Genomic DNA, 17,792 nt, shown 5'->3' on the forward strand with positions numbered 1-17,792 from the left:
CCAGTGTATGAATGAACCACTAGGTAGAGTATCATTTCTTTGGGAAAATATGTTCAAGTTCCAAACAACCAATTTATAAATGAAACTTGGAGCCAGTTTCCCATTTGGAAGCTGGAGGTGGCCCACATTTCATTTTCTGTTTCCATATAAAGGAAGGAAGTGAATTATATCAGGTACAACACCCAAATTTTATTGCCACAAAAGTGGCATTGAAGTTACCTGAGAAAAGAAGATCCAACATGCCAGCCAATTCAACAAACAGTTTTTATGTGTGTCTGTTACGGGGAAGGGTGGATTGGAATCTTTGGTCACGCATGCCCTTTTGCAAGGGGCCAGAGCACACACCATAATGTACAGGTCCAGTCCATTCCCTTTCAATATTCAATACTCAATACTGATTGTGTGTAATTTAAGATTTGAAGCAGACCAAACTTCCTTAGGTAGCCAAGAAAAGTTTTAGGAAAAGCTGATTACAGAATTGAGTACTAGAAGGGTACCTAGAGATCATCATATCTAATCCCCCTACCCCATTTTACAGATAGAAAAGCCATGATATAGTGAAGAAAGAAGTGACTTACCCCAAGGTCACACAGGTAGCAAATACCAGAATCAGGATTTGAACACAGATCTTGAAACTCAAAACTCATTAGTATAATAGACAGAGTACTGGATTTGCAGCCAAGGGAAGACTTGAGTTCAAATCCTGCTTAGTTGTTTATTAGCTGTGTGATCCTGAGCAAGTCACTCAACCTATATCAGACTCAGTTTCCTCATCTGTAAAATGGAGAATATTAAGAGCACCTACCTCACAGGGTTGTTGGGATAATCAAATGAGATGTTTGCACAGTGCAAACATCAAAGACTAATATAAGTCTTTGCTTGCTCTTCTTATTAGAACCCATGGATTCAAAGTTGAGTATGAGCTTAAACAGCCATTCTACCTGGCCTGTAGTTCTGCTCACTTTGGTCAGCATCAATTCATGTAAGTCATTCCAGACTTTTCTGTAATCCCATTCCTCATGATTTCTTATAGAGTAATAGTGTTTCAACACATTTTTATGCCACAATTTGTTCAGCCATTCCTCAATTGATGGGCATCCCTTCAATTCCCAATTCTTTGTCACTCTGGAAAGTGCTGCTATGAATATTTTTGTACAACCACAGTTATAATATGAGCAAGTCAGCTTCACCTTTGCTACCCAGAGGGATGGTTTTGCCTTTTTTCTCATTATCATTCACAGCAGTGCCAACCCTTTGATCCTGAACTCAAAAATTCTTCTCTCTGGTGATTTCTCCCTCTGTCTGACTACCCTTAAATGGATCATTTTATTCTCACTACAATCCCCGGGTCCTCCATTTCATCCCATTCATCCCATCCTTACTCTGACCTCACTTTTTTCTCCTTTCAGTTATGACTTTATAGTCAACCAATTGAATCTGTCCATTTTCCCCTTGCCACCTTGCCCATTTCCACCATCAATCACCCCAATCCAATCTCTGACCAAAGACCTAACCCCACCTCATAACAACTTCAAGTTTCTTTTCCCCAATAGCCCTACCCAATTGTCCCTCCTTCACCCAAGTCCTATGAAAATCTCTTCATAACTGCAACCAAAAGACTTCTGCATCTTGCCATCAGCATGACTACTCCTCCACCTTAACAACCACCAGACACTTGCATCCATCCTATGTTGGGACCCTAAAATGTGTTGTCTCCTCCAGTTGAAAGGTGGGACTATCTTGGTGTTCCATTTGTATTTACAATGCTTGGCACATTGTAAGCAGTTAATGTTTTTCCATTCCATCTGTCTTCTCTGGCTATACTCCTAGTTTGCTATGAACCTATGAGAAAAAAATCAGATGTACTTATGGACTGGGTCCAGTACAAATGAGTGTTTTCTACACTCCACTTATTCCTTGCTACTATAAGGTAATCCTTTTGTTGTGCCTCAATCTAGATCCCTTCAGTAACTGTTCCCACCCTTCTCTTTTCTCTGCAAGCCCCCAGAGCTGCCATGAATTCCTATCACTGACCACATGCCTTGGCCTGCACCTTTATTGAGAAAAGCAAGGCAATACATTGGAGTTCCCTTATGGAACCAAACAAGTGAGGAGGAATTTCTTAAGGGTATCCCTTCCTGGATCACTCCCTTGTTGTGGCAATAGGACTGCCATTGAGCTATGCCACCCAGGGTTACCCAAGATGGACAGTGGAGCTTCTGATAAAAGGTGATCCACTGGAGAAGGAAATGACAAACCACTCCAGTCTCTTTGCCAAGAAAACCCTATAGCTAGTTCGTGTTCCCCCCATTTGAATGATGTTTTACTTACTTTTTTATGTGTTAAATGTTAATGAATAATAATAATGATAAGGATAATAATAACATATGCCTTTTGAGGTAAGGTTTTTCCCCTTGTAATAACTTCCAAATAAATGTTTGTTGAAGTTGTAATATGAAGGGGAAAAGCTCTAAGGAGGCATGAATTATTACTAACTGCGGGTCAGGGTGGGAGCCTTTATTACTTAGCTTACAGGTAGAACTGGGAAACATCCATAGAAATGGAAAGATTAACAGTCAGTGAAAAAAAGGAATGGATGCCAGAGAATGTTGTGGAAGTGACAACAAGCTATGCAATTGATTGGATAAGAGGGTTAGGTAGAGGGAAGAATTAGACATGACTGAAGTTACAGACCTAGATGGCTAGAAGAATGGTTGGCTCCTCCAGAGAAACAAGAGAACTTGCAAGAGATTTCTTTTTTCTTTTTAAGTTTTTACAAGGCAGTGGGGTTAAGTGGCTTGCCCAAGGCCACACAGCTAGGTCATTAGTAAGTGTCTGAGGGCAGATTTGAACTCAGGTCCTCCTGACTCCAGGGTTGGTGCTCTACCCACTGCACCACCTAGCTGCCCCAGAGGAAGAGATTTCAAAGGAGATCATGAGACCTGGGCTCCAGATCAAGAGGCTGCTGTCCCTTCCTCTCTCCAACTCCTCCTCTCTTTTCTGTCCAAGACAAGAGAGGGAGGAGAGTCCTAGGTGTGATTGCAGGGAGAGAGGAGAAAAAATGTGGAACTCTAATCGTTTCAAAATTTGAATATTTACTGTGGGGGTGGGGGAGGGAAGTAAGATTGGGGGGAGGAATTGTAAAACTCAAAATCTTTAATAAAAAAAAGAAAAAAGAAATATTTAAAACTATCTTTGCATGTAGTTGGAAAAATAAATGTATTTAAAAAGCAAACAGTCAAACCAGTACTTGATTTATTTTTGTGGTGATTGTCTAGACTTAAGAAAGTCACGTTTTTAAATTTTTTTTTTTTATTTAAGGCAAACAGGGTTAAGAGTGACTTGCCCAAGATCACAGAGCTAGGCAATTATGAAGTATCTGAGGTAAGATTCAATCTCAGGTCCTCCTGACTCCAGGGCCAGTGCTGTATCTACTGCTCCACCTAGCTGCCCTCCCAGGGCAAGTCATTCTTAACCCAGTTGCCTTAAATAAATAAAATTTAAAAAGAAAAAGAAAAAAAAATGAGGTTAATTCAACTTAAAATTATTTTCTAAGACAGCTGGTTGTTAAATATTTACTAGCACACACCTGAGTGAAAGGCAAAGGGCTCAGGTCGCCCAGTGTCAGTCCCATTAGGCACTTCCAGATTTCCTATAGTGTCCTTCATCCTCACTAGTTCTTGTAAAACATGAGCAGAAGGCCGAGACTGAAGTCAGCCTCCGGCCCTTCATTCAGCAAGGCCCAAGGGAGTGTCCCCTAAGATCACAGAGATAATACTAAGGGTAGGAGGCAGAGTTTCAACTTTTAGCAGCCTGCCTTTCTAAATACAAACTAGTGACCACACCCCAGGAAGTAGTGGCCAGCTCATGGAGCTAACCTGAGCCAACTGATATCCCTATTTGAGAGAGAGACAGAGAGAGACAGAGAGACAGGGAAAGAGAGACAGACAGAGAGAGACCATTTGAGAGAGAGACCATTTGAGAGAGAGAGACAGAGAGAGATTATTTGAGAGAGAGACCATTTGAGAGAGTGAGAGAGACAGAGAGGGAGAGAAACAAAGAGAGACAGAGACACAGAGAGATAAAGAAAGAGACAGACAGAGAGAGACAGACAGACAAAGACCATTTGAAAGAGACCATCTGAGAGAGACAGAGAGAGAAACAGAGAGAGAGACAGAGACAGACAGAGAGTGAGTCAGAGAGACAGAGAGAGAAACAGAGAAACAGAGACAGAGAGAGAGAGAAACAGAGAGAGAAAGAGACACAGAGACAGAGAGAGAGACAGAGAGAAACACAGAGAGAGAGACAGACAGACAGAGACCATTTGAGAGAGAGACTGTTTGAGAGAGAGAGAGACAGAGAGAGAAACAAAGAAAGACAGAGAGAGAGAGAAAAAAGAGAGAGACAGACAGAGAAACAAAGGGAGACAGAGACAGAGAGACAGACAGACAGACAGACAGACAAAGACCATTTGAGAGAAAGACCATTTGGGAGAGAGAGACAAGAGAGACAGAGAGAGAGACAGACAGACAGACGGACAGAGAAACAGAGAGAGAAACAGAGAACGAGAGACAGAGACAGAGAGAGAAACAGAGAGAGAGAGACAGAGACAGAGAAACAGAGAGAAAGAGAGAGAAACACAGAGACAGACAGAGAAACAGAGAGAGAGACAGAGACTATTTGAGAGAGAGACCATTTGAGAGAGAGACAGAGACAGAGAGAGAGGGAGAGACAGAGACAGAAATAGAGAGAGAGACAGAGACAGAGAGGGAAACAGAGAGACAGAGAGAGACAGAGACAGAGAGAGAGGTGCCTAAATTCCGGGGATTCTGAGAATTTGGGCTTCTGGAACCCCACTTGGAAATGTCCCTGAAGGGAACTCCTTGGTTACTTGGGGAGACACCATGCCATCCCTCCCCAGCCCAGCCCAGAACCCCAGTCTGCTGCCCGTCGCCTCCCCCCAAGCCCTATGGCCCTTGGATATTATCAGGATAGCCCCTCCCCCATTGCCCAGCGCTTTGGAGAACAACTGCATTTGCCAACTGTTCCCAGAGTTGCTCTTGACCCAAAGGGCCTGGAAAGCACTGGGCCGTGCCCTGGCCGCAGGCAGGCAGTAGATATTCTCTGTGGATTGCCCCCAAGTCACGTCCGCTGAGACCCCAGGCTCGGGGGAGAGAGCGTTCGCTGCCGCTCTGTTGCCGAATTAGAAATTCGCCCCTCCCCCCTCCCCCCCAAAGCTCCAAAACTCCGGAGTTCCCCGACAGCCCCGCCCCCTCCCTACAGTTGGCTGGATTCCTCAACATTCTAAGGATCTGGCCTACAAAGAATGTGGGAGCCTCCCCCCCCCAAAAAAATCTGTGAAAACCCGGAGTGAAAGTTGCGCCTTTGCCCAGCCTCAAAGTGACTGAGCGCTCTGGGAGCCGAGGAAAGCCGGGCAAGGTGGGGGGGAGCGCCAGACTTGGGCAGTTGGGGGTAATGGAAGAAAGGGAGAGGCCGAGGAAGAAGGGTTCCTTGGACCCGGCCAGCAAAACTGTGCTGGACAGATCCCAAGCCGGCCCTAGGCAGAGGCGAAGGGGTTCATGGAGCAAGGAAGCGACTCTCCGCTCTGGCGTTGCCACGGCAACCTCCGGCTCTGTGTGTGTGGGGGGGTGATTAGGCTAATTATAAATTGACAACTTGGTATGGCCCATGAATGATGTCATAAATATCCGAATGGTTTTTAACAGAAAAAAAAGGTTCCCCAGCCCTGGACCCTAGCACAACTGTCTGGGCAAGTATGACCAAAGGTAACAACCCACCCCTCCCCCAACACCCAAACATAAGGTTTTGTTGGATTGGTTGCATGCTTTGCCATGTTGCTGAATTGCCTGTTGGATTGTTAGAAACTACAGTAGACAGGCTGTTTCTTCCTCAGCCCGCCACCACCTACACTATTGGGTCCAGAGCATTGGACCCTAGAGGACTCTCAAGGAAAGATACCCCAGGGGGGCTGCACATCAGCCTTTCCCCTTTGTCTGTGTCAGTCGGGGTGAAGCTGAGCTCCCAAGGGTTGGTGTGGAAGCACCCACCTCTGTTGATTTGACTGAGAGAAAGAGGAGCCAGCATTGTCTTTCTCAATACTGGGAGACATGTAAGACATGCCTAAGATGGTACCAATGGATTTGAAATGCTTGTTTATTGCAGCTTTACTGGTCATCATTCTCTGCAAGCAGGCTATGACTGAGGCTGGAGAGAAGCAAGGGTATCCCTGTCCCCCCACTCCACCCCCAGTCCTCGGGCCTCACCAGTTCTAGACAGATTTTCATCTGCAAATCTTAGCCACCTATGTTCCTATACCTGATAAAGACTTGCTCAAGATCCCCCCCTGGCAGTAAGCAACAGTCAAAATTCAAACCCTGGTCTAATGACTCCAGATCTAATTACCTGTGGCCCTTATGCCTAGGTTCCTATGCTACCAGACTGATTAAAAAAGCCACTGCATTGAAAAAAAATCTAGCAAGAGATCCAATAGAGCTTAGAGCTCCCTTCTACTCCCCCCATATTTAGGAGATCCATAGCAGGAAGAAGTGACTTAAGCACATCACAGACTGGCCCAGTTTGCAGAGTTCCTCCCCCTCAGCCTCCAAGTGGTAATAAATGCATTTTGTCTTACCCATGGTATTTTTCAAGGATATGGGGAAAGGATGGTCTCAACCGGCCTTGCTTCCTACAATAATTGGAGAAATTTCCCAGCACACATACACACCCCCACCTGTACCTGTCTGGGCAAGACCAAGGGCCATTCTTGTCCTCTGTGGTAGCCTGAGCTAGGGGTAAAGGGTTGACTGATAGCAAAGTCAGGATAAGTCTCAGGATGGGCATAAGGGGAAAAAAATGAAAACATTGTAGGAATTAAGAGTTGGCAGGGGAAGAGATTTAGGACCAAAGGATCCTAGATCCTAGATCTAGAACGAGAGGGGACATCAGAGGCCATCTAGCCCACTCCCCTCATTTTACAGATGAGCAAACTAAAGCTCAAGGAAATTATATTTATTATATTATATTTATTATATTATATTATATGAGGCCCAAGGCCTCATATAATAAACAGATCTGAGATCTGAAACCATGTGTTCTGATAAATACGGAGCTACTTTTCACTATACCAAGGGGATGGGGGATTATATGAACAGGAAAAAATAAGTAAGTCAATGAATTTTTTCAAAATTCCAACAAATCTTTATTGGGGTAAAAAATATTCAAATATTACCCTTGTGGGAGGTAGGTAAAATGGTAAATTATAACCTGGTGGTCTCTTAAATTGCAAAAGGTACCCCAAACTGACTTTTACTAAATACTAAAGAACAAAAACTGTGTTGCCCTCTCCCAGTCCAATTTTGACTTTAAGAAATAAAGGAAGAGGGTACAACACTCTCTTAAGGTTTATTGGTTCCCAATTCCTCAATGGAGGACAGTCTTGGGATCTTGACTGGAGGCTCCATATCCTGGTCTTCCTCTCCCACTTTGCCTTCTCCATCTTCCTTTAGCCCTCCTGCTGCCTCCACTCCTTTCTCTGCCTCACCTACTTCCTTTCCCACACACTCTTCCTTTTCCTCTTCCACTGTTTCTTCTTCCCCCTGGTGGTCATCCTTTTCCTCGCCTTCCTTTAGCTTGCCTTCCTCCTCCATGTGTTCCTCCCCTCCTCCTCTTTCCTTACTCTCATGCATGTCCTCTTCCCTTTCCTCTTCTCCTCCTGCTTGCATGAGCTCTTCCTCCACCTCTGCTTCTTCTTTTACCGCCTCCTCCATGCACTGTTCTTTCCCTTCTTCTTCCTTGACCTTTTCTTCCTCCTCCATCTGTTCCCCGTCTTCCTCTCTCCATTCCACTTCCATGCATTCTTCTTCGTTGTCCTCATTTGCCATATTTACGTCCTTCTCGCCTCCTTCCACATCTATATGCTCTTTGTTGTTCTGTTCTTCGCCTGCTCCAGCCTCCTTCATATGTTCCTCCTTTTCAACTCCTTCCAGTCCAACCTGCTGCTCTTTATCCTTCATGCATTCCACTTCCATGTATTCATCATTTTCTTCTCCTCCTCCTCCTCCAGTTGTTTCTTCTGAGATGGTGGTTACCTTGTCTTCATATTTTGCCTTGTTCCAGTCCATTTCTCCCTGCACGTCTTTGGAACAGCAGGGTCTCTCTGATTCTTGTGCTTCTGGTAAGGCTAGCTGGCCCCTCAGGGTGCTTGTAGAAGCAGCAGAGAAGTCAAAACATATAGTTCCTGAATCAGAAATGGAAATAGTGGCAGCAGGTCCAAACCAAGAATTGGACTTAGGCTGCAATTGATCAATGGTTGCCATGGTACTCTCCTCCACTGACTGGGACTTTATCATCTTAAGCCCAGAGCAGCCCAGCATACCCAAATTGGATAAAAATGCAAAAGGGTTTGAGATCTTAAAATTCGAGAAGAAAGAAATATCCAACTTCGGAGAATCTGGGGACATGCAACTTGGAAATTTGAAAAGTTGTCTAATAGGCGGGAAGGAAACACTGAATTGTGTATTCTGGGCGAATTGGCCCTTTGGAAAGCTCAGAATTGTGGGTCCTTGCAAACTAGTAAACTTGAACCGTGCAGGATTGATTATAGATGTGTTGGAAATGGTGGTACGTGTTGAGTGACTAAAGTTACGCACCAAAGATAAAGGAACCATTTGGGTCTCAGTGGTAGAAGCATTGGTAGGTGATGGACTAGGCCCCGAGTGTGTTTGAGGATTGAAAACCTGGAAGACCCTAGATGTTGAAAGGCTGGAAAATATATTAGTTGGAGGTTTGGGAACTACATGGACTAGAGCCTGAGAAATCACGTTGGAGGAAGCGGCAATGACTGAAGGGGTGGTAACAGCCTGGACTGGTGACTTTGAAGGTGAATACCCTGAAGGGTTAGTAAACTTCTCAATTACGGCAGGAGATAGACGGCCCAATCTAACTACAGGAAGATATCCCAAGGGGATTGTAGAGGAATTAGCTGACTGTAATGCAGGTGGGTGAACTAGAGGAGCAAAGCCCTTGCGGGCCCAAACATCATCAATCCTGGGAATATGAATGCGAAGAACCTTTGTGGGAATACCATTTTGAGACTTGGTCATGGTGGGGGCCATCCTCTTCTGAGCTCTAGAGGGCCTAGTTGTAAGAAAGGTGTTAGAACTTGATCCAGCTGCGGGGTTGTCAATGTCGGTGAGGTTGGTAGCAGCTACCTTAGAGACATGCTGCTTTCGATGCTTACGCAGGGAGCTGGGATGAGTATATGCTTTTTGGCAGCCTTGAATATTACAAACATATGGCCTTTCACATGAGTGCACCGTAGCATGCTTCTTTCTGTCGGTACAACTGGCAAAGCTTTTGGTGCAACCTTCAAATGGGCACTTGAATGGCCTTTCACCTGGAAAAGAAAACCCAAATACATACCACTGTGTTGTTAGGAGGGGGGTAAGTCATTTCTCATTTCTAAAGAACCCATTATTTTAGGATATTTTTCCAGTAACCCTCCCTTCTCCCACTGCCCCCACTACTCAACTGCCCCCATAAACCTACATCTTTTAACTACTCTGCTCCTCAGAACCCTCTGTGTGTTCTGCTGCCTCAATCAAAGTCACTAAGGTAGAAGGAAGTCACACTATGGTCTGGAAATCATAGCAACTGCCACAATAGGCACCTGCAGCCTAACAGGAGAGGACTAGACAGGGCCCCACTAAGTAATAGATCCTATTTCCTAGTTCCTCTCTTGATTGTTTTTGCTAGCTTTAGTCTAAACTTGAGTTTAGTCCCCAACCATGAGACAAATATCTAGGGAACAGAGCAGGGCCAATTCCCCCTTCTCTCTTATCCTGAAATATTTCCTTCCAAATCCTCTCCTTGCTAAGTGGAAGAGACAGCTGGGGGGGGGGGGGAGGTACAACCAGAGATCCAGCTAGGGAAGGGTTCAAGCAGAAGCATTTCTGGAGGATCATGGGATTTGGGGATGGAAGGTACCTTGAGGGTGACCTGGTTCAACCCTGCATAGGAATTGATGAAGTTGGGGGAAGGGCATAAGCTAAAGGTCACAGAGCCTGTGGTCTGATCTAGCTCTGGGGGAGTATGTTGAATTTAGGAGACTGGAGAACCCAAGTTCAAATCTTTAACAAGTCACTTTAGTTGTCTACGCCTCAATTTTCTTCTCTGTAAAATGAGTTAAACTAGATGAGGAATTTTTTTTAGATCAGAGATTTTTTTTTAAGGGCTCGTGGATAGATTTCAGAATGTGGATGGGGGGGAGATGACATCTTAACTTTCACTAAAATATAGCATTTTCTTCAACTGTTTGCAAATATGATTATGAGAAGGGGGGTCTAGCTTGTCCAGGGCATACAACAAAGCTTAAGATGCTGTACTATTGGTCTTTTGAAGTCCTTTCTAGCATTAAATCCTCTAAGTCTGATACCAAATTCCAAATTCCAAATTTCGCTGCTCCCAAAGCAAGGGATTCTTGGGAGCAGAGTTGTTAACAGCTTGGAGAGTGCTTTTCTGAAAGTCTGTTCTCAGCCTACAAACCAATAACACTTCCTTCTCTGATGCCACCTTCAAGCTACCCTTGATTTTGGACGCTGCAATGGCTCTGCAAATCTGGCTCTGACAATGGTGGGGAGGGGGAACTTGAATTGGGTGTTCCACCCAGGGCAGGCTTCTATTGGCTAGTGGGAAATGGGGCAGGGCTAACAATGGTAAGCATGGATTTGTGTTGGGAAGGCATGCTGTCTAGTGCTTCCTTAAGAGTTTGAGAAGCAAAAAAAATGAACAAAACTTAATTCCTTCCCCTGTCCCTCCCACATCACCAATATTAAAGGTGTCTGAACAACTGATATGGCAGGAGTTAAAATCCTAGAGGGACTTAAGTACTTGAGGAGATCAGGGATTTGGACTTGCTCATTCTCTAGTGCCTGTATTTGTATATATATGGGGTATATGTGCACCTCATGTTCAGTACTTCTGAGTGTGTGTGTGTGTGTGTGTGGGAGAAACGAAGGAAATAAGCATTTATTAAATGCCTACTATATGTTAGACACTGTCCTAATCATTTTATAAATGTTATTTCATTTGATCCTTACATCAACCCTGAGAGCTAGAAACCATTATCCCTATTTTACAAATGAGGAAACTGAGGCAAAGAGTGGTTTAAGCATCTTACCCAGAGTCATATGACTAGGAAATGTCTCAAGGCTAGATTTGAACCCATTCTCTGTCCACCATCTTTTTCCTATTTCCTGTCCCTGTTTTTACTTACTCCTTTATTTCTTCCCATCTTTCCTGCCACCTGCCTCATTCTTATTCTCTCTCCCTCCCCAACTAGTTCCCCATACTTTGCCCTGTCCCACTCTACCCCTTTCCCAACCAGGCTATGGTCTTCAGAGCAATAGAAAACTGACCTGTATGAGACCGCCTATGGATCTTCAGATTCTCCACCCTGGTAAATGTTTTGTAGCATCCTAAAAAATTGCAGATAAATGGCTTTTCGCCCGTGTGCACACGAATGTGGTTGACTAATTTGAACCTCGCATTAAAGGGGTTGCCCTGTCGAGGACAGTTGTGCCAGCGGCAGACATAAATTCCCTTGTTATTTCGTTTAAGGTGCTTACTTGTAACGTGTTCTGCTAAATCAAACAGATCACTAGTAATCTGACCACAAGCCTTCACACCAGCCTGACCCATTGAGACACCCCCCCAGAGACAGACAAATAACTGCTTCTGGGCATCAAGGCCCATGGCGTTAGCCCCTTCATGGGGAGCCTGCTTTGACTTGAGGCTACTGCTGCAGGTAGTTTGTGGTCGGGTTCGGGATTTGGATCGGCCTCCAGTTGATGTGGCAGACTTGGATCGACTCCCAGCAGACGTGGTAGGTTGGGCTACGTCTCCCACTGGTGGGGCAGATTGTGACCGGCCTCCAGTCGATGTAGTGCCTTGTGATTGGCCTCCTGCTGAGATAATGGATTGGGATTGGCCTTTAACAGATTTGGATCGGCCTCCTGCCAATATGATGGATTGTGATTGGCCTCCCACTGAGGTAATGGATTGGGATTAGCTTTTAACAGATTGGGATCAGCCTCCCGCCAATGTGATGGATTGTGATTGGCCTCCCGTTGAGGTAATGGATTGGGATTGGCCTTTAACAGATTGGGATCGGCCTCCCGCCAATGTAATGGATTGTCATTGGCCTCCAGCCTTTGCGGCAGATTGCTATCTGTCTCCGGCTGAAGTGTAAACCTGGACTAGGCCTCTGACCCATGTGAAAACCTGGGATTGCACTCTGTTGGATGTGAAAAATTGGGATTGGTCCCTGGTGGATGTGAAAAATTGGTATGTGCCAGGATACCAGCCAACATGGATGTTGTACTTTGGGATTGGCCAACAAATAACAATGTTGGTAGTTTGGACTAAAGTGAAGGCTTGGCCTCTCAAGGAAGCCACAGCCACTGTAGTAGGGGCTGGGAATAGAATAGAGTCACATAAAGTCTTACCTGAAGAGTTTGAATCATCCCGCCTGCACTGAGATCTTGTCCTAGGCCTTGTATTCCAAGTACAAGGAGGTGTGGTCCCGAAAGGACTAGACTCTTGTATGTCTCTGAGCCCAGAGACACTGGTTGTCAATGAGGAAGTTTCCCCCTCAGTGCTTCCCATGGTGTAACTTTAGGGAAGGGGGGCTAACAGAAAAATCAAGATTTAAGTTAACAATCAAAAGAAAATTAGTTAGTTTTTGAGGAATGGAAAACCCCGGGGTCATATCCCACCTCCCCCTCGTACACCGTAACCCCGGGGTCACATCCCACCTCCCCCTGGTACACCGCAACCCCGGGGTCACATCCCACCTCCCCCTGGTACACCGCCACCCCGGGGTCACATCCCACCTCCCCCTGGTACACCGCAACCCCGGGGTCACATCCCACCTCCCCTTGGTATACCCCAACCCCGGGGTCACATCCCACCTCCCCCTGGTACACCCCAACCCCGGGGTCACATCCCACCTCCCCCTGGTACACCACAACCCCGGGGTCACATCCCACCTCCCCTTGGTATACCCCAACCCCGGGGTCACATCCCACCTCCCCTTGTTATAACCCAACCCCGGGGTCACATCCCACCTCCCCTTGGTATACCCCAACCCAGGGGTCACATCCCACCTCCATGTAGTACACCGCAACCCCGGGGTCACATCCCACCTCCCTGTAACATACTGCAACTCCGGGGTCACATCCCACCTCCCCCTGGTATACCCCAACCCCGAGGTCACATCCCACCTCCCCTTGGTACACCGCAACCCAGGGGTCACATCCCCCCTCCCCGTAGTACACGGCAACCCCGGGGTCACATCCCACTTCCCCCTAGTACACCCCAACCCCGGGGTCACATCCCACCTCCCCTTGTTATAACCCAACCCCGGAGTCACATCCCACCTCCCCTTGGTATACCCCAACCCAGGGGTCACATCCCACCTCCATGTAGTACACCGCAACCCCGGGGTCACATCCCACCTCCCTGTAGTATACCGCAACTCCGGGGTCACGTCCCACCTCCCCCTGGTATACCCCAACCCCGAGGTCACATCCCACCTCCCCTTGGTACACCGCAACCCAGGGGTCACATCCCCCCTCCCCGTAGTACACGGCAACCCCGGGGTCACATCCCACTTCCCCCTAGTACACCCCAACCCCGGGGTCACATCCCACCTCCCAGTAGTACACCGCTACCCCGGGGTCACATCCTACCTCCCCGTAGTACACGGCAACCCTGGAGTCACATCCCACTTCCCCGTTGTACACGGCAACCCCGGGGTCACATCCCACTTCCCCGTAGTACGCGGCAACCCCGGGGTCACATCCGCCCTCCCCGTAGTACGCGGCAACCCCGGGGTCACATCCGCCCTCCCCGTAGTACGCGGCAACCCCGGGGTCACATCCCACTTCCCCGTAGTACGCGGCAACCCCGGGGTCACATCCGCCCTCCCCGTACGCGGCAACCCCGGGGTCACATCCGCCCTCCCCGTACGCGGCAACCCCGGGGTCACATCCGCCCTCCCCGTACGCGACAACCCCGGGGTCACATCCGCCCTCCCCGTACGCGACAACCCCGGGGTCACATCCCCCCTCCCCGTAGTACCCAGCAACCCCGAGGTCACATCCCCCCTCCCCGGCAACCCCGGGGTCACATCCCCCCTCCCCGTAGTACACGGCAACCCCGGGGTCACATCCCCCCTCCCCATAGTACGTGGCAACCCCGGGGTCACATCCCCCCTCCCCGTAGTACACGGCAACCCCGGGGTCACATCCCCCCTCCCCATAGTACGTGGCAACCCCGGGGTCACATCCCCCCTCCCCGTAGTACACGGCAACCCCGGGGTCACATCCCCCCTCCCCATAGTACGCGGCAACCCCGGGGTCACATCCCCCCTCCCCGTAGTACACGGCAACCCCGGGGTCACATCCCCCCTCCCCATAGTACGTGGCAACCCCGGGGTTACATCCCCCCTCCCCGTAGTACACGGCAACCCCGAGGTCACATCCCACCTCCCCTTGGTATACCCCAACCCCCCCCCCCCATCCACACCCACCCTCGGACAACTTACATTCTCCGAAGAAAGTAGACGAAGTTGGTAGAGCCGTGAAAAAGCTATCCGTTGTATGAAATTTCCGAGTGTAAACAGTGGTCTTCGCGAGCTTTCCTCAGGACGCCTCCTGAGGTCCGCTCACCACTGAGTCCACTGAGAAATGAAGCCGTTCTCCGCCAGCCAACGGTAACTAACCAAAACACCGGATGCCGCGAAAATTCTTAACGGAAAGTGCGTAACAGACACAACCCGGAAGGCGGGCTTCGCCTCCGTCATTGCGAGGCGCCATGGGCGCCATGATTCCTCAACGGTCTTTCCTCCATATTTCGGCCCTTAAAGTGAAAGTAAAAATTTGTCAAAACATGCCGCGCAGTGATATATAAAAGCACAGCAGGACGAACTGCTTTCTAAAAGGGGACTTGTTCATTGGTCAGGCCGGGGTCTGATTGACAAGAGCTTAGTTTGGTAAAGAGAAGCCACGCAAGCTTTCCCAGCGGGGTCTCTTTTCTAAACTATATCACACTAGCCTTTGAAAAATGCCGCACACTAGAAGGAAATAGCGTTTCACGGCTCACTGTATAGTGCGATGACATTTCTTTAAAACGCAGCCAAGATCAAAAAGGGGAGAGTGAGAAATGAAATGTATTGCCAACACAATGTTTTAATTAGCTTATTCTGCCGGCCAGCTTTTGTCTGGACCCAACATGGCGGCTTCCCCTTTAATTAAGCAGTTCCACACTCTCCCCACCCCCAACCTCTTGGTGACCATGAGCCACAGAACCCCATTCTGTGTTTTGGGGGCCAGTGATGAGGAATCTTCGTCCAGAAAACTGGAAACAGAGGCAGGAAAACCCTTCCCCTTGTCTTTGTAGGGTTTTTTTTAGGTTTTTTTTTTCTTTTGCAAGGCAAATGGAGTTAAGTGGCTTGCCCAAGGCCACACAGCTAGGGAATCATTAAGTGTCTGAGGCCAGATTTGAATCCAGGTACTCCTGCCTCCAAGACAGGTGCTTTATCCACTACACCACCTAGCCGCCCCTCCCCTTGTCTTTCTAGAAGATTGAGGAAGAATTGTGGTAGGAAGAGTCTCTGAAAGCTACAAGGAAACTCTACCTACATTTCACCCCCTACCTTGGATTTTTGGCCTTGGGGGTGGAGGGGTACCTCAAAGACACCAAACACCCCATGACTCCTACTCCCCATGAGGAGAAAATGGGAATGATAAGGGCATCTTCCCATTCTGCCAAGGCTAGGATTTTCCTCTAGTAACCATGTCCCCTTCAGGTCGTTAAAGGGTGATTTCTTAAGGACTCAGATAAGTCAGGGCATAACACCCAAGACAGGTATTTGTTATCCCAGTGAAATATACCTAAGCTTTCTGAGTCAGGCCCAGAAAACTCAGAAGTCCCAAGGGGATTGTTATCAATCCAATCTGCTTTTCACCCCTGGTCCCATTCTTCTAGTATGATGACTCACCTAGTTTAGGAGAACTTTTAAAAATGTTTATTATAGAGAAGAATAAGAATGATGATAAACAAGTGATATTTGATTTACTGCTGATTCTTTGACTACTAAAAAAAAAGAATTGACCAAATGAAATCTGAACAGGCCTGTGTGAGGGGAGAGATGTGAACCTTCCCCTTCTAGGAAGAAAATATCTAATTTTCTTCTTCATGAAAATCAAATGATTTGGGGAATCCCAGGAACCTTCTTGAGGAAGCTATGGACAAGCATGGATACCACCACCTTCTCCCAAATGGGAGCATCTGGAACTTAAGCATGAGTCATCATTTATTCAGTCTTGGGGACATAGGGAAATAGGTCAGAATGAAACTTTTCTGATTATAGAGGTTAGACTGAGGAATTTTTCAGTTTCCTCTGCCTATCTCTGTCAAGAAAAAGGAATTTGGGAGATCCTGTGAACTGCGGGGGAAAAAATGAAAATAGTGACAGGCCCCAGAAAGGTTGACCACCTGCCAGGCAAAGCAGTTTCCAACCTGCTTTCCTTTAAAGAAGAAATGTAGGGGCATCTAGCTGGTGTAGTGGATAAAGCACCAGCCTTGGAGTCAGGAGTACCTGAGTTCAAATCTGGTCTCAGACACTTAATAATGACCTACTGTGTGGCCTTGGGCAAGCCACTTAACCCCATTTGCCTTGCAAAAACCTAAAAAAACATAAAAAAGAAATGTAAAGCAGCAGTGCCTGCATTGGGAGAGAAAGTAGCATGGCCTAGTCTTTCCCACTATCATTATTTGCTAACATATCTTTCTGTATATTGTACAGACTTCTCCAAGATAAGGCCTCAGGGGTCAAGAAATCCATTTGACATCACAATCCCAATGACTGTAGCAGACACCCTGGCTTATTGGGGGCTTTTAAGAAAATTATACACCAGAGCTTGGCATTAAAGGCAAGATCATTTCATATGTGGTTTATAGCATTCAGGAAACATAGTCTTATAAGGCCCAGTGGATACTTTTACCATTTCATTATTCTTTTCTTTTTGGAGTGGGGGTGAAATTTCTTTCATGAAATTACTCATAACTGGCCTACATAAGAGAATTTGCCAACAAGACCTGGGGCCCACGTGGCATGACAATCCCTCCCCACTCCCTATGTATGTCTACTAGAGCCCAGGGTTTGGGTTAGCCCCCTAACTAGAGCTAGCATCTTTCTCCTTATCTTTTCTAGGCCTGCAATGGGGAGATGGGGTCAAGGCATCCAGGTTGAATCCTTTGGAGAGGTAATGTCTAAATCTGGTCTAAGAAGTCTGGGGGCAGATGTAGAAATGGAAAATGAACAATGAATAATGAATAAATTGCAGGAAATGGGCAGAAGTGGAATTGAATGAATTAAAGATTCCCTTCCCCCACAAAAGTGGGAAATACCAGAACCACAGCTACCTCTAACAGTGTCCTTTGGGATATGCCAGAGACATTGCAATGACAGCACAACCACAGTAAACAACAGTTGAGAAACTCACCTCTAAAACCTCTAATAGTCAGCAAGGTGTTTGGAAAATGTATACTTGGGTATTTATCAACTCCATTTACTATTTTATTTTACAGGTATCTGGGAAACAGATACTCAAACCAGCTCAACATGTTTGAGGTAAGGGATGGGTAGTAGGGGCAGGAATGAACCAGCTAGGGCAAAAGATAGCCGGCATAATCAAACTACCTAAATC

At 47.0% G+C, this 17,792-nt stretch overlaps 1 protein-coding gene across 2 annotated transcripts; it reads right to left on the reverse strand.

Moving 5' to 3' along the window:
- Window positions 1-7,256: 7,256 nt before the first annotated feature.
- LOC141500042 (uncharacterized) lies at window positions 7,257-14,778 on the reverse strand. 2 transcript variants are annotated; one of them, XM_074202915.1, is made up of 4 exons: window positions 14,627-14,778; window positions 12,525-12,707; window positions 11,436-11,981; window positions 7,257-9,415 (listed from the first exon to the last, which is right to left on the reverse strand). In XM_074202915.1, the coding sequence occupies exons 2-4, from the start codon at window positions 12,682-12,684 to the stop codon at window positions 7,416-7,418; spliced, it is 2,706 nt and encodes a 901-aa protein (XP_074059016.1). In that variant the 5' UTR covers window positions 12,685-12,707; window positions 14,627-14,778; the 3' UTR covers window positions 7,257-7,415. The 2 variants fall into 2 exon arrangements, with proteins under 2 accessions (XP_074059016.1, XP_074059015.1); XM_074202914.1 differs by having other exon boundaries at window positions 11,436-11,984.
- Between the last annotated feature and the right edge of the window lie 3,014 nt (window positions 14,779-17,792).

This window comes from Macrotis lagotis, chromosome X (assembly GCF_037893015.1).
Source record: "Macrotis lagotis isolate mMagLag1 chromosome X, bilby.v1.9.chrom.fasta, whole genome shotgun sequence".
NCBI classification, from domain to species: domain Eukaryota; kingdom Metazoa; phylum Chordata; class Mammalia; order Peramelemorphia; family Peramelidae; genus Macrotis; species Macrotis lagotis.